At 30.3% G+C, this 22,366-nt stretch overlaps 3 protein-coding genes across 8 annotated transcripts; 1 reads left to right on the forward strand and 2 right to left on the reverse strand.

Annotated features, from left to right (window-relative positions):
* Positions 1-668: 668 nt before the first annotated feature.
* Positions 669-3,888, reverse strand: LOC126845926 (protein arginine N-methyltransferase 1). 2 transcript variants are annotated; one of them, XM_050584966.1, is made up of 6 exons: positions 3,679-3,888; positions 2,603-2,839; positions 2,372-2,542; positions 2,109-2,241; positions 1,820-1,989; positions 669-1,163 (listed from the first exon to the last, which is right to left on the reverse strand). In XM_050584966.1, exons 1-6 carry the CDS (start codon positions 3,712-3,714, stop codon positions 780-782), a joined length of 1,131 nt encoding a protein of 376 aa, XP_050440923.1. In that variant the 5' UTR covers positions 3,715-3,888; the 3' UTR covers positions 669-779. The 2 variants fall into 2 exon arrangements, with proteins under 2 accessions (XP_050440923.1, XP_050440925.1); XM_050584968.1 differs by lacking the exon at positions 3,679-3,888 and adding an exon at positions 3,524-3,622.
* Positions 3,889-5,375: 1,487 nt separating this feature from the next.
* Positions 5,376-18,277, forward strand: LOC126845905 (sodium/potassium-transporting ATPase subunit alpha). Of its 5 annotated transcripts, none has more exons than XM_050584918.1 (17): positions 5,376-5,605; positions 8,433-8,513; positions 8,604-8,747; positions 8,831-9,034; positions 9,494-9,607; positions 11,352-11,604; positions 11,691-11,912; positions 11,982-12,339; positions 12,418-12,550; positions 12,618-13,198; positions 14,214-14,356; positions 14,447-14,703; positions 16,016-16,101; positions 16,263-16,437; positions 16,521-16,651; positions 16,748-16,849; positions 17,044-18,276. In XM_050584918.1, exons 1-17 carry the CDS (start codon positions 5,582-5,584, stop codon positions 17,162-17,164), a joined length of 3,129 nt encoding a protein of 1,042 aa, XP_050440875.1. In that variant the 5' UTR covers positions 5,376-5,581; the 3' UTR covers positions 17,165-18,276. The 5 variants fall into 5 exon arrangements, with proteins under 5 accessions (XP_050440875.1, XP_050440874.1, XP_050440873.1 ...); XM_050584917.1 differs by lacking the exons at positions 9,494-9,607; positions 16,016-16,101 and adding exons at positions 9,791-9,904; positions 15,504-15,598; XM_050584916.1 differs by lacking the exon at positions 16,016-16,101 and adding an exon at positions 15,504-15,598 and having other exon boundaries at positions 17,044-18,274.
* A 323-nt stretch (positions 18,278-18,600) lies between these two features.
* Positions 18,601-20,659, reverse strand: LOC126845738 (NPC intracellular cholesterol transporter 2 homolog a-like). The gene is made up of 4 exons (XM_050584606.1): positions 20,349-20,659; positions 19,391-19,495; positions 18,949-19,145; positions 18,601-18,820 (listed from the first exon to the last, which is right to left on the reverse strand). Exons 1-4 carry the CDS (start codon positions 20,452-20,454, stop codon positions 18,731-18,733), a joined length of 498 nt encoding a protein of 165 aa, XP_050440563.1. The 5' UTR covers positions 20,455-20,659; the 3' UTR covers positions 18,601-18,730.
* Positions 20,660-22,366: the final 1,707 nt, after the last annotated feature.

Genomic DNA, 22,366 nt, shown 5'->3' on the forward strand with positions numbered 1-22,366 from the left:
TCAATCCATTCAAGTCCATGACTTTCTTGCGAAGTTATGAAATTTAAAACTTGTTTAATTAACAACAGCGTATATTAGCACAATTTATAACAGCTGGAATGGAAGAGTAATTCTAATGTATAATAATAGAAAGGTAGAATAAATTTGTTATGAATTTATAAGTTAAGGCGATATTTAACGAATAATGGTAGTCGAGGGAATCGGAGTCAACAAATCATTGACGTTTCAAACAGAGTTGTAATTTATTATCGAAACAAAAATGTGCAGATGAATAATATACATTTTTTCTTGTCACAATTGCGATAAAAAAAAATATATATATGAATACATTGTTTATTGTATATGTATACATATATAAAAAAAGTAGGAACAATAAACTATAAAGACCAATGGTTTCAAGTAGAGTCTACTATAAAAAAAAAAAAAACCATACAACTATTAACGAGTTGACTTATTTGTATAGTAGCAATCGTTAAAATTACAATAGAAAATATTTCAGTAAAAAACTTCTTTTTACAACATGTAATTATCGAATTACATAAAACATGGTTAGTTAAGACTAGTTTAATATGTATTTTGTAAAATATATATAGATATAGATAAAAACTATATTAAAGAATCTGCCACGAGGATGAAAGATGAATTTCAAAATAAAATTGAATACTCCATAAAGTATGTGTTTTTGTTCCTCAATAAACATATACATTTTTTATCATCATATTTGATTGTTACTTAAATTAAAAATTTAGAAAAAAAATAGTGAATGTTTGTGTAAATGTTTAACGCATACGATATTTATTAGATTCGGAGACGTTGTTGACTTCGTTTTTGAATTCAACATCAATTACAAAGTCCAGATCTCGTGTGTTGCGTTCATTTGGAGACATGGAGAACGTGCCAAAAACTTCGTCGTTCCTTTTTACTGTTAAATAGTTGTCTAAGTAAAAAACGGTTTGTTTCCAGTGCGTGTACGGTGCTTCGGGTGCAGTTGAAAAACCAATACGCTTATGGCACTTGGTAAACTCTATTGTAAAGTACGTCACAAACGCGTGTATATAATCTTGGCGACGTACTTGAAGATTGAAAGGAGCAGTGAATGTCAAGTCTTCTTTCTTAACTGTATACAAATCAACTTCTTTTAATAGACTTGAGTTTGTAACTACCTAAAATTATATACATAAAAAAATTAAAACAAACTTTGTTTATAAAGCGAAGATATTGGGTGTATTGGGTTATACTTTTAGTAAGAATTTTTTGTTTTCTTAAGAACTTATTTCATAACCCTTCCCATGTCAGAGCGAAAGAACAAAAAAGCACGTATTCTTTTTTCTTTTAACAAATATTTCATAAAATTATATTGAAGTTAAAAAAATATAAATATCACTATTACCTAGAAGTTATTTTGTCTTGACAACTGCAATATTAATACAAGTATAAAGCTTATAAAGATGTTTATTTAATTATCAATCGATCGTTAGACAAAAGAAAAACAAAATTAAGACCAAGGTTTGGATGTTATGAAGCGGAAGTTTGTGAAAAGATAAGTAAAGAACAATCAAAATTAGTATTTTTTACATTAAAAATTATCAACACAAACAATAGTCAGAAATGTAAATTTTAATTTAATACCTAAATTTTTTTTCGAGTCAACCAGTTTCTGATTGAAACTCTGGTTTGAAAGAAAATAAATAAATATAAAATTAATCACTTCCTTCAAAAAAACATTCCCCTTTTTTTTTTTAGTAATATTAATTCGACAGTGTCTAGAAATGATGATTTCCTCAAATATTTTTTTCAAAATTATGAAATTCTTGTTTACCTGTTTTGGTTCTACACAGTCTACCAACGGCTCACTTATCGCAACATTGCGTATGGCACTCATGTTGAACCCATACACATTCTCCCACCAATTAATCTTGTCGTCTTTGTATTGCCTGTCTTCAATACCAGTTATGAACAAGTTTGCACGGTCAGGGAAAAGCATACCATCTGTAAAATATGATTAATAATTTTAAAAATAAGCAATTTATTATTTGCACATTAAATCTATTAGGTAATTACTACTGTCTTTAATAATAAAAAATAATGACCAAGCAAATAGATTTTACCTTCTTTCAGCCACTTGTCTCTGGCATATAATACTGTATCCAACATAGATTCATAAAACAGACAATAGCCCATCCATTCTGAAATAATTATATCTACATGGGTAAGGCCATCAGGTAGGTCTATTTCTTCAACCTATAAAGATAAGTTCACAGAAAATTAATATATTTTTGCATAACAATAGTTCATTGAAAGTCGTTGTCAGATAGCTACACGCATTCAATTCAAGTATTAACAATGATGGTATTTTTTCTAATTTTCTTACTTTTCCTTTTATTATTGTAACAATGTGACCCATATTGTTATCGGAAACAATTTGTTTTGCATATTCAACTATATTCGAACATTCTACACCGAATACTCGAGCTGCTCCGGCTTTAGCAGCGAACATAGATAAGATTCCTGTACCGCAACCTATGTCTAGTACGATTTTATCCTAAAAACCAATGTGTATCATATTATATACAATTAATGGGACTATAACTTTTACACTTACCTTGAATAAATGTTTGTTATAATACATAGAGTTTCTGTAAGTGAGGGTTCGAACTTCATCCTTAAGCATTTCTTCATGTATACCAAAATGAGCATAAGAGTCGAAATAATAGTCCATTGACGTCATGTCACCAGCAGTTACATTTCCATTAGAAACATTTGGAACTGTTGGTTTTTTAGCGATGTCGTCCCCCATGTTGTTGTCCATTATAACTTCCATTGGATCAGTTTTGATATCCTACAATTGAACTTATTTAAATGCAAAATCATATATTACCTTAGAAATTCTTTCTGTTATTGAATTCAGATCAACATTAACATTTGGTATAAGTAAGCCTAAATAGTTTAACATTATTCATGCCATCTCTATTGTTTTTCAACAGTCACACATGTATTAGCAAGTGTGAAAATGTATTGAAAAATGTAATCTGATAATAATGAAGGTAATAATTTGAAAATATTTCAAATACATTAAGTAAAATTTCATAAATTATCAAAAATTAGAATAAACACACTTCAGTCCTTCTATTTTAGTATTGCTAAATAGGTCCACATGTTAATTTATAATAGCATTAATGCTTAACCAAAATAACAGGGAATAAATGATCAGATTACTATAATGTCTTTTTTAATGTAATTTAAATGATGTAATGCCATGTTACACCGAATGTTGGAAAGTTACGTGTGCTACGGACTACAGCCGACATTGGCAAATACCTTATTGGTATATTGGTAAAAAACTAAAGTATTTTACAGAAGTACTACGCCGAAGGCCGTAAATATGATGTAATGGCGAATCGTTGTTCATTATTTCTTAACCGTAAATATCAATAGCTAGCGAGTTAATGAAATGAATAACAATTGCGAACTGTGGTGACAAAGTGGGCAAAACAAACGTTAATAAAATATGTATCTATTTTACCATTACTTTTACAGCGAGTGTTGATATAGAAAAAACTGAAATTGAACCGATCGAAAACAAAACAAACAATAGATTTACGCTTTTTTTTAACTGGATATTATTATGAAAACTGTTGATTTTCAATATACCAAATAACGATTGTAATTATTACTCACGATATTATTTTCTACGGGTGTTGGAACGCTTGACATTTTAAAAATTCGCTAAATGTGAGAATATATATATATATACAGGTAGTATCAAACTGAGTACATTAATAACCGTAATTAACAGAGAAATGCTAACAAACTCATCAATTAGAAAACCCGAAAATATACCGCATTCGCCGTTGATGCCAATAAAGTATCGTTTTTTTTTTTTGTTATAAGAAACGCATAAAAAATATATTTAATATGAAGTTAGAAACGTAAGCAACGAAAACCGCGTTGTTTCGTTACAACCCGGCTTAACCTCAAAAATAATAATAAATATTATATTTTTTTATTAAATATTTACTCGCAAACCGTTTGTCGAAATAAAATATTTCCAAAGGTATACCGGTAAATCGCGTTATCAGGCTGACTGTAATCAGAGTCGGAAATTATTATTCGAATAACGAATAATAAATCAAATATTCGAATAATCTCTTTTTATACGACCAAATCTAAAATTATTTCTTCGAATAATCTTTTTTTTTATTCGACCAAAATATCCAAGATGATTTATTATTCGAAAAATTGTTTTATTTGATCAAATCTAAGATGATTGATTGGAATAAAAAAAAATATTCAGTTAAGAATATCTACACTTCATGCAGATACATCAATACATGGATATGTCCTGATATCTGCATGAAGTGTGGATACTGTTAACTGAGTTTACTCAGTTTTCTTGAAACCATTCTTTGAAGGATAGCAGCGTTAAAATATGATAATATAGTATAGTATTGTCTTCATCTTATGTTGTGGCCAAATGTTTTTTTATATTTGGCCTAAATCGGTTTATTGATAACATTCACCTGGTCAGTTATTTTAGTTGAATTTAACCATTCATTTAATCGAGCTACAATCCGAAGATTGGTTAAATGATTATTGATGTCTTCTCCAATTTTCCCTGTCTCCTATATTTCTCTTTAACTCCCAGTATGTTCCTATTACAGTATCTTCTATCACTTGCGTCAAGAATGGAGTTCTAGGCCTTCCTCTTCCCGGTTTTCCTTCTATTTTCCCCTCTTTATTTCGATTATCCAAGGATTATTCCTTATTAGGTGTCCAATCCACGCTTTTCTTTTCAATCTAAGCGCATTCACTATTCCATAATGATTTTTGAGTATTCATTCTCCTGAAAACCTAAACATTTTTCACCTTTTCTGTCCATGGAATTTTTAGCGTTCTTCTACGACACCATACTTCAAAAGCTTCTATTTTGAAGTCTGCTCCATATAATATAAAAGTACGCTCCACAAAGAACTTTTTATAAGTGATTTCCTGGTGTCCAGACTTACTCTTTTTGAAGTAACACGATTTATCTAGGCTTGTGTGGCCTGTGCTATCCTACATACCGTATAAATATTTTATTCAGACGAAAAATTATCTAAATAGTGCCCCCAACTCTGTGTACAACATGGCTGCCGGCGACCGTTTTGCGCTTATCACGCTTATCACGGTCGGCGTACCTATTGTTTTTTTGCCATGGAAAAACAACGTCAATGGCCACCGTGCACACGTGACGCCATCTGTTATTGACCGTTATCGATTGTGCACGTTCAGGCGCGGCTCGTGCGCTCTTTTCCATTGGCTAAAGGTTCGCTATAGCTTGTGGGTGGTGGCAATATTATTATTGTGTTGTTATATTATAGTGTTTACATCTCATCCGCCAGATACTGTTGCGGGCTCAGCAGCTGAGCGACGTTTGGCGTTATTCGTTTTGTATTTGTTTTTTTCAATATTTTATTGTTATTGCAATTTAATTACCGCGTCGGACTTTTATAATAATAATTAAGATACGGACGGTTTTTTTTTTCAACGCGTTTTCTTCATCTCTAGTTATGTTCGAAACACTATGAAATAACCGAACGAGATGGCGTCAAAGGATTACGACCTGGTAAGTGATTACAATTGATCGTGTCCGGTCGCGTTAAGGAATTTTTGGGCGGGACACCACGTCTTTTCTCGGTACCGTTGTAAAGTAATTTGATTATTGTCGCAATTTATGCGTTGCCACCTTTGTAGAGTGTCGAAAAACATTTGTCACACACCATTCCAGCTCAATTATTGCCAAGCACCCAACATTTGTAGATATTACAATTTCGAAACAAATTTACTTTACCAGACACCCTTTTTTTGTTTCGCAAGCAAACGCTTGTTTTTTTACACCAATTGCAAAGTCAAAAATCCGCAGACTTATCTAGCTTAAAAGTTATTGCTACTTGAACTTTTTGACATATTGTGTGCAAGATGGCCATTGCGCCGTGCGTCACCACATATCGGTCACAGCACGTTACGGCGGTCATCTCCTTTTGTACAGACAAATAATAATATTGTTTTGTGTAAAACTCGTAGATAACATTTCAAAAATTTGATGTAAATGCTACAAAACCGTTAAAAAAATAAACATCCTAAAAGAGGCCAGTGAATGAATGCGTTGATAATGCGATTGCTGACCATTTTCCAAAATTAATGTGTTATGCTATTATTTCAATAAGATTCTATGATATATCTTTAGACTACCATCGTAGCACAAATTCTTGATGTTGGAACAGTTAAACCTTTTGCACTACTTTGTTTAACATAATATCTAATTTGCTTCAACTGAAATAAATTTTATTATTTTTCACGGACAATAGAAAGAAATATATGGATAAACTATATATTTCACGATTTGTTGTTCAGGTTACTTCTACAATGTATATTTTATATAGACACATAGAACTCAAAAGTTGTTGTATACATATATAATATGTACAAAACTAGTCGCCTGAACCACAGTTATTGATGAATTAAAATCACTTCAACAATAACAATAGCGGTCAATTAATCATACTGCTTAAAGCAAGTGCCTGACAGTAGCTTAAGGAAACATGTCGTGGGCTTGATAGTTTATTATAATTTATAACCATAAATACAAATTGTTTCAAAAGTAGTTTTCATTGTTTAAAAAAAAAAACATTTTTCCATTTTAACTTAATTACTAATTTTATTACAGACGTCATACCCTTTAAAAAAAAAATCGTAAAAAACGTGTTTATGACAAAGCAAAATGGTCATGAAAAAAATTGTTCATACCCATAAAATGAGGAGAACTTTAACTAGGTTTTTTTGTTGGTATTTTTAGGAAACTTAAATTTTACCTTGAATACAAGTACTGGTAAACAATGTTTAAATTAAAATATAAATTGTGAATATTGGGTTTATAACATAAAAAAAAAGCCAACGGGGGAATCTAGATGAAGTCTACTACCAGAAAAGAGTCCCAATTACTAAACTAATAATTATAAATTAAACCTTTAAATTAAGATTTTTCAAAAAATTGCCTATTATTAACTCCTTAATAAATAGGGGATATGACGATCTCTTAAATATACAATTTTTTCCTTAAAAAAAATCCTAATTTATTTTATTGTATAGAAAATTTTCTAACATTGTAAGTTACTTTATCAAACTGAGTTTATAAAAAAGAAAAACCAATTTTCTCTTTTTTTTAATTTTATTTAAATATAGCATTTATTTGAAAATTTACAATCTATACAAATCTATGTATAATGAGTAAATATAATAATAGAATAATGAATAAGGCATGAACAACTTGAAAGGAAAACTCACATTAGAGTCTCCTGTGCATTAATAATAAAAAGTGTTATATTATGTGTATTTACAATCTAGATTAGAAAGTCTCTAAAATCCTATTTTATTTATTATTCAACTAGTTAACTATTGTCTGTGTCTATTTTAGACACTTCCAATATTTTTTTAAAACAAATTGTATTATCTGTTAAAATTATTATAATATTATCACATAGTTCACATGTATTTTATTGTTACTACTCGCTCATAATTTTAAACATTCATTTTTTTCTTGTGTGTTTATCTCTGACTAAAATCTTGTGTACATCATAGTTACTCGATTTTAATGCTAGAACATAAATGAAATGGTTGACATAACATATACACAGATGTGTACGGACTCTTCGTTATTTGTGTCACCTAACATTTCCAAAATAGATCTCCAGAAGAATAAAGTGAATTGATGTTACTTGGCAACTTGTCAAATAAAAAAACAAGAGAAAAAATAAATTATTGTTCAAGTTAAATTAACTATTTCTTACAAATAGAAAAAGATCTTAAATGAAGGAAATTAAATGAACGGCTTTTTATACTTTTTCAAGGAAATTAAATTATGAAATAAGATATTTTATTTGAATTTTATTCTGCATCACCTTTTCTCTCAACTATATAACTCAACTATAGCCTGTTGAAATTAATTATGAAAAGTATGAAAGAATATTAAAAACAAAAATAATAATACTTAATATTAACATACTATGTGTTTGATGTCCCTAAATATTGTTGACACAGTTCTTTGAAATACATCTTGGACTAACTAGTGGTTTTCCAGCTCCTAGGTTAGGTTAAATTGAGCAAATAGCTTGTATAATTTTTGGGCTATAAGTCTTTTAAAATGCAGGGTGCAGTGTGGAAATACACCTTACTTATCTGACATGCATAATGTTGAGTTTGTAGGATTGGTAGGAAGTTTGGTGAGGATAATTTTACTCTCCACCCACGATATGTAATTTTATAATTAGTAGCCATCACGCCTTTGTGAACTTTGGATCACCGTGCTTATGTGTACGATATATACACACAAGTTCGATTGTGAACACAGCGGCAATTTCGACATCATTTTAATATTGGTCAACATTTTATTGCAGCATGGCAGAACCGACTCGTACAGGGTTGCTACAGTTCCATCTCAATTTGATGACAACAAAACTGTCGATGGAAAACCAAAAGTATATTAAAATGAAATTTTCATTTCTAGAATAATTATATATAAAAGTAATATAATTGGTATTAAAAAATAATAACATTTTCATTTTTAGACAAGACGAAAAGCTCCATCTTCAGTAAGCACAAAATACAGCCGTGCCGAAAATCTGGATGAACTGAAACAAGATCCAAATTTGGATTACCACAAAATAACGCTGGATGAGCTCTATCAAAGATTTGGAACTCATCCTGAAGCTGTAATTATTAATTAATTATTTCATATTTGATAACATTTAAGCAGTTATGTACAGCTGCTGATTTTGTGTCTCCTTCACAACAGGGATTAACTCACGCCAAAGCTCGTGAAAACTTGGAAAGAGACGGTCCAAACACTTTGACGCCGCCGAAGACAACTCCTGAATGGATTAAGTTTTCAAAACAAATTTTTGGTGGATTCTCGGCGTTATTGTGGGTTGGAGCATTTTTGTGTTTCTTAGCTCACAAAGCGGAAACCAGCACTACTAACGATGCAAATGACGATTACGTATGTTCTTGTTATGTGTATTCATATTTGTTTACCTATTCAGAATACCTACAACCATGCGAGACTTTAAATTATAAAATATTTGTATATATATATATTAGGGTGGCTCATATTTAGGGGATTATCTAATTTTGATGAGTGCACCCCTGAAAAATCCTCCTGAAGCTATACTATTTATGACCTTTGCTACATAATTATGAAGAAAAGTCAATATTAAGATCCCCATGTTAATCAAATGGAAAAAAGTATTTGGCTTGAGGCATGTGTTAAAATTACTTCAGGAGAATTTTTTTGATTTATCAACTATATACAGGTGCACTTATCAAAACTAGAAAAAAACACCTAAATAAGATCCACCCAGATATTTATACATACATCTATGATATATAATAATATGTATTTCATTTGAATGTAACTAATTTGAAAATTAACAATTTTTCCCTGTACAATACGAACCAGTTTTATTTGGGAATAATATTAGTAGCAGTTGTCGTGATCACAGGCATTTTTTCATACTACCAACAAGCTAAATCTTCGGCGATTGTCGATTCGTTTAGGAATTTAGTTCCACAGGTAAGGCAACAGGATATAGCCATTTTATTTTTTTTATCGGTGTGGTTCAGCTTAAATTGTATAATTTAGTGTGCCCTTTTTAACAGCATGATTGTGGGTTTACGCTGAGGTGAGACGTTTACTTCTTTTGCTTGCTTATATACATTTACATGTGTTACATATGCTTAATTGTTTTTACTGCAGATGTATTTAGGTTGCAGTTTAATTGCTGTAATTGTAGTCACTGGTTTTCTGTCTTATTGTCGACAACTTAATCAAGGTGCAGTCATCCGATCGTTTTATGAAACCACTTCACAGGTCTGTCTGTGGTGTTTTTGGCACCTTGTTATTTGTTTTATTAAAGTTAACTTAAATTTCAGTGGCGCTAAGTGAGGACACTTTGAGGCCCGTCATATTATGTGTATATCAGGGTGTCCTAAATGTACTATTGACTATTTAAAATTTACAAAGTTTGTTAAAATCCTGAAAATCAGAAAACCTAAAAACTATTTTGTTTTAAAAATACCTTAAAAAAACTTTTTAAATTTTAATAGGATTAAAAAACGATCAAAATGTTTGATGTCATTAATCTTTGAATATGATAAACATGATCAAAAAAATGTATTACAAACAATTATTTTATACTTTGATTTAATTCTGAAAACTGAAAAAACAAGGTGTAATAAATTCTTTAAAATTTTAAACAATTTATACGTAAAAACTAATATTTTTATTGTTTTCTGATTTTCCAGTGAGTTTTACGCAATTGGAAAAAATATTAATAAAGTTTTCTTAAATTATTAACAAAAAAAACTTAATGTAATGTAAATTGTTTTAAAATATCATTTAATATATTGCAAAGGAAGCGGTGCGCCTCATATTGCTTATATCTTTTAAATGAGGGGGGGAATTTGTAGATAACCGGGACCCCAAGTGTCTAGTTGCGCCACTGTTAGATTTCATTTAGTTCTACTGCATTGAAGATGTGTTAACTTAAACTATTGTATTATTTATATGATGATGTGGTCTAATTATTGTTGGAGAAACTCAAGCAGGGGATGATACTGAAAGTCTTGATTATTTAAATTTCAAATTCAAATAAAATGTAGTTGAATTTCTTTCATATTGCTTTTTATTTATTAAAATCTTTACACCATAATATTGCTTGAAAAAAATAATCAAAATAAATATAAGCTATTTTTTGGAAGGTGCTATATTTTTTGAATCAAAGTGTTTTTGCAGCTTTTGTTGGAAAAGGAAAGGACTTAATATTTATGACGGTGGAAGGTTAATGATATTTTATATTATTAGATTATGATAAATTGCTTAACTTACAGCCAATATTCATTGGATTAGTAACGCTTCTATTTATTAATTATATTTTAGACATATTATGTTTGTAAATTATATTATTTAAAAAAAAAAATTATTAGAAGTAGTATTTATTTTAATTTAAATTGTATTAAAATACTTAATATTGCCTAAGCTACTAATTTATGTAGGTGATTTTTTTTTTTGGTGGTGAGCTTTATAACATAGTTTTTCTTATACTTATTCGGCTTTTTGTAATTATTAAATACCGTTTATCTTTTGAGTAATATAAATTTAATAAACAATGATATTTACCGTAATTAGTGTAAAGAGTCTCGGCACTCGTAGTTTTGATTCGCTTAGTAGATTTAATAAAATATATTATTCGAGTTTATCATTGGATTTTTTTTTTTTTTAGTAAAATCATAAATCATGTTATCATCTATTTTTTTAGTTTGCCGTTGTTATCCGTCAAGGTGAAGCTTTGACATTACGGGCCGAAGACATCACACTTGGTGATTTAGTTGAATTGAAATTTGGTGATCGGGTTCCAGCTGATTTGCGTATCATTGAAAGTCACTCGCTTAAGGTTGATAACTCATCGTTGACTGGTGAATCTGAACCCCAAAGTCGTACTCCAGAATATACTCATGACGATCCGTTGGAAACTAAAAATCTTGTATTTTCCACTACGCATGCTGTCGAAGGTTTGATTATAATTTATTGATATATATATATTTTGTGTGATAATATTTAAGAAAAGTGTTTAATTTTTTTTTAATTTGATATTTAGGTACGGGCAAAGGTGTTGTTATAGCATGTGGAGACAACACTGTTATGGGAAGAATCGCAGAGCTTGCGTCTAGCTTAGAAAGTCGCCCAACACCGATTGCTCGAGAGATTATTCGCTTTGTCAATTTTGTCAATTTAACAGCCATAGTTATAGGCTTACTGCTGTTTATTATAGCACTAATGATGGGTTGCTACTGGTTGGATGCAATTGTTTTCTTGATAGGTTTGTTTTTGTTTTAATCCAAATATGATGGATACACTTGCTAAATTACGAATCATTTTTTGTTATTAGGTTTCCTTGTCGCCGCCGTCCCAGAAGGCCTTCTGGCAACAGTAACTGTTTGCTTAACACTGACTGCTAAGCGCATGGCGTCCAAAAACTGTTTAGTCAAAAATTTAGAGGCAGTGGAAACGCTCGGCTCGACTTCCACAATTTGTTCAGACAAAACTGGCACTTTAACTCAAAATCGTATGACTGTCGCTCATATGTGGTTCGATAATCAAATTATTGAAGCCGATACTACTGAAGATCAATCTGGTGTGCAATATGACCGTTCTAGTCCGGGTTTTAGAGCCCTAGCGAGAATAGCGACTCTCTGTAGCCGCGCAGAATTTAAGGCTGGACAAGACGGCGTTCCGATTCTAAAGAAGTTAGTTTTTTATATTTGGTCATAAAAAAAACACTAATAGTTGATTATCTTAAATTTTACAAATTTACATTTAATTAGGGAAGTCAATGGAGATGCATCAGAGGCTGCACTGTTAAAATGTATGACACTTGCTTTAGGCGATGTAATGACAATAAGAAGGAGAAACCGTAAGGTCTGTGAGATTCCGTTCAATTCCACAAATAAATATCAGGTAAAAAATACAGGAGTATATATTTTGTTTAAAATGTTTGAAATTAATTATGTTTTTCTTTTTTTAGGTTTCTATTCACGAAACTGAAGACCCCACGGATTCCAGACATTTGTTAGTTATGAAGGGTGCTCCAGAACGTGTACTCGATCGTTGTTCGACTATATTCATTGGCGGCAAAGAGAAAGTTCTTGACGAAGACATGCGTGAAGCGTTCAACAACGCTTACTTGGAACTCGGCGGTCTTGGTGAACGAGTTTTTGGTTTCTGCGACATGTTGCTGCCGGCCGATCGTTTTCCCAAAAATTTTATGTTCGATGTCGATGAGCCAAATTTCCCACTCAGCGGCATGCGTTTCGTCGGCCTGATGTCCATGATTGATCCTCCGAGAGCAGCAGTTCCCGATGCCATTGCCAAGTGTCGCTCGGCGGGCATCAAGGTCATTATGATTACTGGTGACCATCCAATTACATCGAAAGCAATAGCCAAATCCGTGGGAATCATATCTGAGGGCAATGAAACTGTTGAAGATATCGCTCAACGATTGAATATTCCTGTATCCGAAGTCAATCCGAGGGACGCCAGTGCGGCCGTTGTACATGGTTCTGAATTATTAGACTTGCCGCCCGAAGTTTTGGACGAAATACTGAGGTAACGATAAAGCTCTCTAGTGTTTTCAGGCCCTTTTAAGAAATTAATTTTTTAATTAAAAGTTTTTTAAGAGACTTTTTATGCATGGTCATCTATTAAACTTTCTTACTAATTATCAGGATAATATTTACCTAATTTTAAATTTATAACTACTTCTAATAAGACAATTTTTAACCCATTTTTGTTAAACCATAACTTTTTGCGTAGACTATAATTTTATCCTACAAAAGAATTAACTTCCAATTAATAAAATATAAAATGTTTTTCACAATATACGTAACAGTCGATTTTCTTCAACATTTTCATTGGCACACGCTTGCAATTTGAATACTTAAAGAATAGACCAAATATGGGAAATCAAAAAATTTGCCTTAGTTTAAAAACTGAATTATATAATTACATACATCTATTAAGTTACAAAATAAAAATAAAGTTTTAAAATTAAGATTGCCTTACATGGAAAAACTTAAAAAAAACTTGCTTTTATTATTCTTACCTAAGGAATACAAATAAAATAGTTTTTTTTATAAAAATTATTATATACAAACATACATGTTAAAACAAAAATAATTTTTCAGTAAATAAATTAGGTTTTTTCAAAAATTCACATTTTGTTAATTTAAATTTAACAATTTTTATAACATTTAAAAAAAAAATGTAAGAATTATTATAAAAATATATATTTTTTCTGAGTGGATTTAATAATTTAATATTTATTCCCAACATTGTTTTTGTGGCCAGAATAAGATTTTAAGGCATGAGTTTCTATTTTTGGCAAATTATTTAAAATGTTAGAAATCCTGATATTTAATAAAATAAAAAAACATTCATAGCTTTTATTTAAAGTTTTTATTAATAATTATAAAATCAACATGAGATTAGGCCATTATTTGGTCGCTTAATTTATCAATGTTAATTATAGTTTTCCGTGTTACAAAAGTTATCCATGTTGGAGGAGAATGGTGGTAAATAGTAGTAATACTTACATTTTTTTTTTTTATACTTAACATTTTAGATATCACAAAGAAATTGTGTTTGCAAGAACGTCGCCTCAACAGAAATTAGCTATTGTCGAAGGTTGTCAACGGATCGGCGGAGTAGTGGCCGTTACCGGCGATGGTGTAAACGACTCGCCGGCTCTTAAGAAAGCTGACATAGGTAAGTACTGTTTTTGAAAAATGCATAAATGATTATGCACTTTTCAGTAACAAGTACATGTTTTTAACGTGTATATTTTATCTTCCGTAGGTATAGCAATGGGTATTTGTGGATCGGACGTTTCAAAGGAAGCGGCCGACATGATCCTCTTGGACGACAATTTCGCCAGCATTGTTACTGGCATTGAAGAGGGACGTTTGGTTTTCGACAATTTGAAAAAATCTATCACGTACACATTAACGTCCAACGTACCTCAGCTGTTGCCTTTCATTGCTTTCATCATGCTCAGCATACCTTTGCCTATTGGTGCGATCGCTATACTGTGTATTGATCTTGGTACAGATATGGTAAGCATACGAGAGTTCAATTTTTATTGTCAAGTTGATAAACACTTTTTTTTTTAAGCAGAAGTTTTTAGTTTGATGTTTTTTTGTTTACTTCGAATTAGATTTTGTGTAAGATGATCAGTTGAGGTAAATTATTAAGGTTAAATAAATAAACTTTTAAAAATATTAGAGCAAATAACGAGGTAATATTTTGGGGACAGTGAACACGAATTGAGATCATCGATCTTGAATATATTTGTATTATAATTACAATTTAGTAAATAAGTTGTTGTGTGTTAATATGTTGGAAAAACATATCACTTTAGACTAATAAAGTAAGAGGTAATAATATAATATTATCTAATCCCAATTATTAATCGGAATACTTTATAGAGCACATAATTTAAAAATGAAAACTTAAATATTATTATTTGCTTGTATTTTATTTAAAAAAATTATATTATCGATCATTCTAATTTACAATTTTCCGATCACTATTCTTTCCAAGCAAATTCGTTCCAAAGTATTGTGAATTTTTTTTGTTTAGCAGAATGGCCGTTAACAATATTAGAACAACCCCAAAAATGTATTTAGAATCTAAATAGTGTATTAGATTATAATGATTTTTTTTTTTTAATTAATTATAATCTTTAATATTATCATCAGAAAAGTAGTGGAATAGCCTTAATTGCTGCTTTTATTCACTGTAATTGTTTTGTCAGTTTGTCGAGTTGTCTTAAAAAAATAAAAAAATAATGGTTAAATGGTTTGTGACGTCAGTAGTTTTGTGTATTCGATTAGAACCAGCTTTTTATACTTAGGTTCCAGCAATATCATTGGGATATGAACATCCGGAATCGAATATTATGAAGCGTCCGCCTAGAAATTTAGTCAAAGACAAACTTGTGAATAACAGGTGAACCCATGCGTTTTACATATTACATGTTTTTCGGCTTTTGCTTTACAATAGCTTTTCGCTTTCTCAATGTTATCGTCGGTTTCATAGAATAAAATGCATGCGTGTTCTTCTAGAAAGCTTAACACGTAACACAACTACTAATATAAGTACATGCATGTTTACATTATTTATTCTCGTTAAATTTAATATGACTGTTGTTTAATCTTAACCCTTAACTCGGCGAGGAGATTTTTTTTTTTTAAATAACACTTATCTGGTGTTGGTAATAAAAAATTAACACGGTGTAAACTAACGTTAACCTCTCTTAACGATAAAAATGCTGCTAAGTTAAGGGTTGTGCTGGTGTGTTAAAAAACAAAAACCAGTAAAAAGGTATTTGTGGTTGATTTTGTTGTTATTTTTGGGGGCTGATAGCTTCCTGGCATTTCACTGGCATTTGAAACCGGAGAGTCGAATCTGATGAAAAAATGTCCTCCAGTGAAATCTATTTTTAATGCCAGGTAAATCAATAATAATCTTTTTTAATATTCTTCATTAGAGAGCTCGCTTGGCAAGTAGTGTTGTGTTTGGTGTACGATCATTTTGTGAACTATAGTTAATTATTAATTGCGATTTCGACTATGTAAAAATTGACTCTTAATGTTTTTATGCACCTTTCAAGATTGATGTCCTTGGCGTTTGGTCAGCTGGGAGTGATCGAAGCGTTTGCAGGATTTTTCACTTACTTTGTCATCATGGCCGAGAACGGATTCATGCCTTATAAATTAATAGGAATACGCCGCGAATGGGATTCCAGGGCTGTCAACGATTTACCCGATTCCTACAACCAAGAATGGGTGAGAATAGTTATCCATAATCCGAGGAGTTACAGATAAAACTTGACTCCCAAAACAAAAAAATTTAATTTTATATTTTGTAGACGTATCAAGATCGTAAATCTCTGGAATATACCTGTCATACGGGCTTCTTCATAGCCATTGTGGTCGTACAATGGGCCAATCTTATTGTATGTAAGACGCGAAGAAATTCTATCGCGCACCAAGGAATGAGGTATTTTCAACTATTAAATCATAAGCATATCGATAATGCTGTTTATGACTTTTCTCTTGTTTTATTATAATAATAATTTTTTTGTTCCATTTTCAGAAACATGGCTTTAAATTTCAGTATTATATTTACAACCATTTTGGCTTTGTTCCTGTGTTATCTACCGGGAATGGACGAAGCTCTGCGCATGCACCCGTTGAAGTAAGTCACTTGTGATGAAATATCAATTTTTGTAATATAGCTATTCATTAAAGTAACAATTAACTTAAGTTCAATCTAGCTTGCATTAAATGGTGTTAATTTATAATTTTGGATACGTTTTTTTTAAATAAGCTCTATGTAAATGATATAGATGATTTTTAAGCGACCAAACATACTAAAATACTTATTTCCAGGTGGACTTGGTGGATTCCTCCCATACCGTTTATGTTAGCTCTGTTTGTCTACGACGAAGTAAGGAAGTTTTACATCAGACGCAATCCAGGCGGATGGTTAGAGAGAGAAACATACTATTGAACGACGATGAACAATTTTTTTTTTTTTTTGACTACACGCTTTGATCAACACAGAATCGACTATAGCCATATAGTGAAACCATTAGAATCTTAGCTTCTTTTTTTTTAATCTATGAATTCACCATTTTTTTTTTTTAGCCCAATTACACCCTTAGGAATTATGGGCTTTAGTTTGATAGTTTGAAAACAATTATTGATGTAGGTTTAAGGTAGGTTTCAGACAAAACGTTTTCACATAATATGTATACTTTTTAAACTAATTCGGTGATCAATATTAACGAACAAAAGAAACTTCATAATATACAGGGTTACTCATAGTAACGAGAGTAAAGTTTGTTCGCTTTGTTTAATAATCGCTTGAACCCTAGATATATATATTTTTTTTTGAATTTTATTTTTATTGTCTACTTCCAAACAAGTACAAATTTTCTTACATATTTTACTCGAAAACCAACAATAATATACTATATCGGTCCTTAATTAATAATTGTGCTAACGTTTTACTATTCAGTATTTATATATCTATATATTTTTTTTTTTTGACATATTATACCTATATAATAATCTACAAAATACTAATATATATATATATTTTATTTTTTATCGTAATTGTTAATTTTTTTTATTCAGTACACACATTCATTTTCATGTTATGTCTATTTTGTGTGTGACTAATTTGATTGAATTTTGCAAAAACTTCCATCCGTCCTTGCTCGAAGCCCTACGTATGCTCAGCTTAACTGAAACATTGATCTTTATTGAAATTATTTCATGTTTATATATTATGTTTGTATAACCCCTTTATGATTTATTGAACAGACCATTGATTGTATTTTTTTTGACAAAGGATGAAAACGATGAATTTTATTTGTTATTTAAATTTCGAAATAACTATTACTATAGGTTCATATATTATATACTATATAAATGTTAAGTATTTAATTATGTTTTTATTTATAGTAAAAAAGAAAAAACCTATTATAATAATATTTATAAAAGACATTACGACGTAATATAATATCGTTTTTATTTTTATTTTATTTGTAACTTTAAAAATAATTTAATCATATTATACCTCATTATTGTACACCTTAATTGGATTTTTCTCATCTGAATTTAACAACAACGCTATTGTAATTATATCATACTTTTTTATTTTATTTTATCATTATTATACAAAAAAAAACAGTACAGTTAAACATAATTTATACAATGAAATATTTTTTTTTCTCATAAAAGCTGAGAATTATTATTGAAATTTTAATGTTTATACAAGTAAAAAAAATATATTATATTATATCTATAGCTTTTTGCAAATATTCTAAAAACAAATTTACAACTTTTGTCCTGTCATACGTTTTTGTTTAATTTTTTTTTTTTTTAATGAGATGACTTTTTAGATGTATAATGTGCGTTAATTTTTCAGTATTAATCGTATTGTGTGTATTTTTTTTTTTTTTTTAAATTATACAATACACTATTGTGTATACGCAAGTGTTCAGTAGCAAATCAGACTGTTTGTTTATCTATTTTTAAATTAATATATATATATATATAAATAATTAATCTAATCGGTGATTTTTGCTGGTACTTCAAAACAAGCGACGATCTTCTTTGTCGTAGGATCCTTTAAACTATAGTGTACATTTATCTTGAGCTAAATATAACAAATCAATAATTATTATTGAATACGTTCACACGGGAAGAACAATAATTATAACGATACAAATGTGATTTTTTAGGGACGTTATCGATATTGAAATTTAATTAATACATTTTACTTACCTTTGGGTACACTTCCAGTATTCTGACAATGTCTTTGTAAACATAATCATTTCCTTTGAGCAGAGGACACGTTGTCTTAGCACCGTCCGCCGTGAATATATTATTGCATACGCTTTTGTTGTCCACTCCTAACAAAGGAACCGGTATGTTGAACACGTGTCCGTACACTTCTGTGATTATGTCCTTTATGTTGAATTCTATATGTATATATATATAAAAAGCATAAAGGACATTAAATGAGTGTTGTATAACAAAATCATTTTGTCCTAACTGTTGCGGTTTTAAGTTACGATGGTTATATTAATCGAGGTAAATATATAGTGTATTGGATACATTTTTCTAGCGTTTGTCGTCTGCCCAATAGCTGTTGTAATGTAATGTCCTTCGGTTCTACTATACCATCTACCAACTGTGTTTCAGCAGCAATGCAAGTATTACTTACCCGACTTGAATTTGATTTCAACGTGCATCGTGGTGTTTCGTTTTAACGGACATCTGGGCACCGAACAGTTTTCCAACGTCACGCCGTCCATTGCTTGGGTGTTATCTGTGTTATTGTTAAATATAATAATTAGACGGGCACCTACGTAATATAATATCATAATCAGTGGCTCAAATAGATCTTAAAATCTCTGGGGGGGGGGGATTTTAAGCAGTAAGTATACAGATTTTTTTTAAATATAAAACCTCCCCCCCTGGCAGTGGTGTATTTGTAGGGGGGGATATGGTGGATAGATCCCCCCGTGACATTTTTTAGAATAGTTAGAAAACTGATATACTCAAGGGGATTGCATATGCGGTCTGTTTTAAAGGAGTTTTGTAAAGGCAATATTTATAAAAAAAAAAAGAGGACTTAATAAATTTCCACCAAATCAATTAATTTACCGGTTAAATTGTATAAGTTATTATTTTTAATTTAAATAATTTTTTCTACCGGTAAAAGACCGACTACATAAGATGGTCCAATTTCAGTTTTGTAAAGAGATTCGAGTGGTTTGGCTACTTTACAATGTAGGATTTTCATTTAAAAATTTCAGTTTCTTGTAATTAAATTTGAAATTTTATCAATATTAAAACCCATGTTTTCTTTTTTTACATTAAAAAATCTAAAATCGTTGTTTCCCACGTGACCTAGTAAAGTTGCCAATAAGAACCTGTATGTATATGTTAGTCGAAATTTTGTACTTTAACAACCCCAAACTCAAAATTACTCCCCTCCAAAAATTCAAACTCCAATCCTTGATTTGTACGCGTGGGTAGGTACAGTAGGTAATAATAATGCAGGTATACACGGTCTGTTCAAATTTTGTTATTTTACAATATTTTCGTTTTCAAACATATTATTTTATAATATTTACCCGTATGTATACCTAGTACCTACTTGTCGGTATTATACTCACTGGAATCACATTTATAAACCGTCGTTGTGGCTGCACATTCCCACGGGATAAGCGACACTGCCACAGAGCAAAGGAGGAGTATTTTTGTTAAAGCTTTGCTCGACATTTTGAGACGAACAGACTACATAACACGGCGGAAGTTGCACACGTTCATAATAAGATACAACAGCGGTTGGATGATATTATACTTATTATAGTCTCGGATCAAAAAACACTTATAGTTGCGTTTTTTTTTTTATTTATACTAGCTGGCCTTCGGGTGTATACACATTATAGCTGTTGCTGCTGCTGAATTGTATTAAATTAAAAATTACCTTTATACATGTATACCTACATAAATTGTTTTTTCTTCTTCTCAAAGTCACTATATATAGATAGACACAGGTACCTACGTGAAAACCAGCTCGTTACTCGTTTTCATTTGAAATAGAAAAATAATTATTTACTCTAATATTCGCCACGCGGTTAATACTTATAAGTCATTATCTCAAACAAATCTTTTTACAAGGCAATAATAAAAAATAATGTATACAGCTGTATGTAATTAATTAATATAATTATTATACTCGTGTAGTTTGTGTGGAAATTAGTAGGTGCCTAAAATATATGTTTAGTTTTTTCCACTCGGTATATATGTTATATGATTATACATATAGACAGGAAGAAGGTCAGTTTTTTTAATTATCTCTCCAATTGACAACAATTATTATTATTATGTTAAAAACCGTGCGCAATTTTTTTTTTTAATTTAATCAATTCGGTAAAAATCGTGTCCAACTCGTTTGGCTGAAGACAAAATGTCCGATTAGTTTATAATTATTATAAATGTTATTCGTATTTATGGAAATTTAATTATTCCACGTTACAACACTCTGTATAATATAGTTTACATAGTATATCATTGTAAGCAGATAATACAAATACAAGACTAATTGTGTGCATTAAAAAAACATAAATAAAAGTAATCCGCGTCAAACCACTTTGTACCTATTCACATTATTTTGCTATCAAAAATTGTTTTTTTTTCAAAAGCAGAATCAACCAATTAAATACAATAATTATCCATAGTATTTTTTATTATTTTTTTTTTATTTGTCTTACTGTTGTACTCGTTTACCTGAGGAAAATTCTACGTTTCAACAATTATTATATTTTTCTTAAATAATAATAACTCAACACGAGGTGACGGTATATTATAGGCATACCTATATATATATATAATGCGCCTAGTTCAACATAGATAATGAATATCTAATTAGTAGTTATTACCTGCGGGTTTATTAGCAAAAATAACTCTTGGCGAAACTGACCAATTAAGTTCTGTAAGATTTTTTTACACGGTAAGACAATAATATTGCAAGGACAAATTTATGAAACGTCTTTGTGAACAATCATTCTAATTAAGTGCACTACTTTAATCGTAATATGGTAATGGAAAAATATAAGGAGATGTCATCGTTGGCTTTGGTCTCTTGAAATTACCATTATACAAAGTATGAATTGGAATGATGGGGCGTTATTAAAGATTTTGCAGCACAGAAAGTCAGAAATAAAAATCTAAATTAGTACTACCTCAACTTGTATTGTAAATTTTAATATTTAGTTCCAAGTTGAAGTAATTAAAATTCTAACATTGAGTGTACATAACAGTGTACACTGTTATGTATATGTATTGATGAAAATATATATCTTCTTCTCTTCCCAATTCTATCAAAAGTCTATCCACTTCCTGGCTCGTGCCAAGTCATGGGATTCAACAGTTTGTTCAAGACTAATTAATGCACATTTTTTTTCTTTTTCAAACATGTCGACTTGTTGATATTGCAAGGTTAAATAAATAAACTTTCTGGGAATATATACCAATTTTTGGGCTGTTTTGTAAAAAAACAACATAGGTACAAGTTCATTTTTGTACCAGCGACGCTGTCGATTCGGCAGAACTCGTTACTTTAGCATTGAGATCTTAGTGATATAACTAGACAGATATAGGTCTAAAAAAAAAAATGCATTAAAATTTT

The sequence above is a fragment of the Adelges cooleyi genome, unplaced genomic scaffold (assembly GCF_023614345.1).
Source record: "Adelges cooleyi isolate 19-005CV unplaced genomic scaffold, UGA_ACOO_1.1 ACOO_flye_CR_arks_rails_tigmint_CR_PRNA_8, whole genome shotgun sequence".
In the NCBI taxonomy this organism is placed as follows: domain Eukaryota; kingdom Metazoa; phylum Arthropoda; class Insecta; order Hemiptera; family Adelgidae; genus Adelges; species Adelges cooleyi.

Bases quoted from the DNA above. Each gene is read 5' to 3' on its own strand.
- LOC126845926 (XM_050584966.1), bottom strand. From the start codon at position 3,714: ATGTCAAGCGTTCCAACACCCGTAGAAAATAATATC. The intron at 2,543-2,602 runs GTAAGTGTAAAA...ATTGGTTTTTAG, and splicing joins ATAACAAACATTTATTCAAG to GATAAAATCGTACTAGACAT. The intron at 1,164-1,819 runs GTAAACAAGAAT...ATATAATTTTAG, and splicing joins ACTGTGTAGAACCAAAACAG to GTAGTTACAAACTCAAGTCT.
- LOC126845738 (XM_050584606.1), bottom strand. From the start codon at position 20,454: ATGTCGAGCAAAGCTTTAACAAAAATACTCCTCCTTTGCTCTGTGGCA. The intron at 19,146-19,390 runs GTAAGTAATACT...ATATACATATAG, and splicing joins TGAAATCAAATTCAAGTCGG to AATTCAACATAAAGGACATA. The intron at 18,821-18,948 runs GTAAGTAAAATG...TGTTATATTTAG, and splicing joins TACTGGAAGTGTACCCAAAG to CTCAAGATAAATGTACACTA.
- LOC126845905 (XM_050584917.1), top strand. From the start codon at position 5,582: ATGGCGTCAAAGGATTACGACCTG. The intron at 9,035-9,790 runs GTATGTTCTTGT...TTTTTACTGCAG, and splicing joins ACGATGCAAATGACGATTAC to ATGTATTTAGGTTGCAGTTT. The intron at 12,551-12,617 runs GTAAAAAATACA...TTCTTTTTTTAG, and splicing joins ATTCCACAAATAAATATCAG to GTTTCTATTCACGAAACTGA.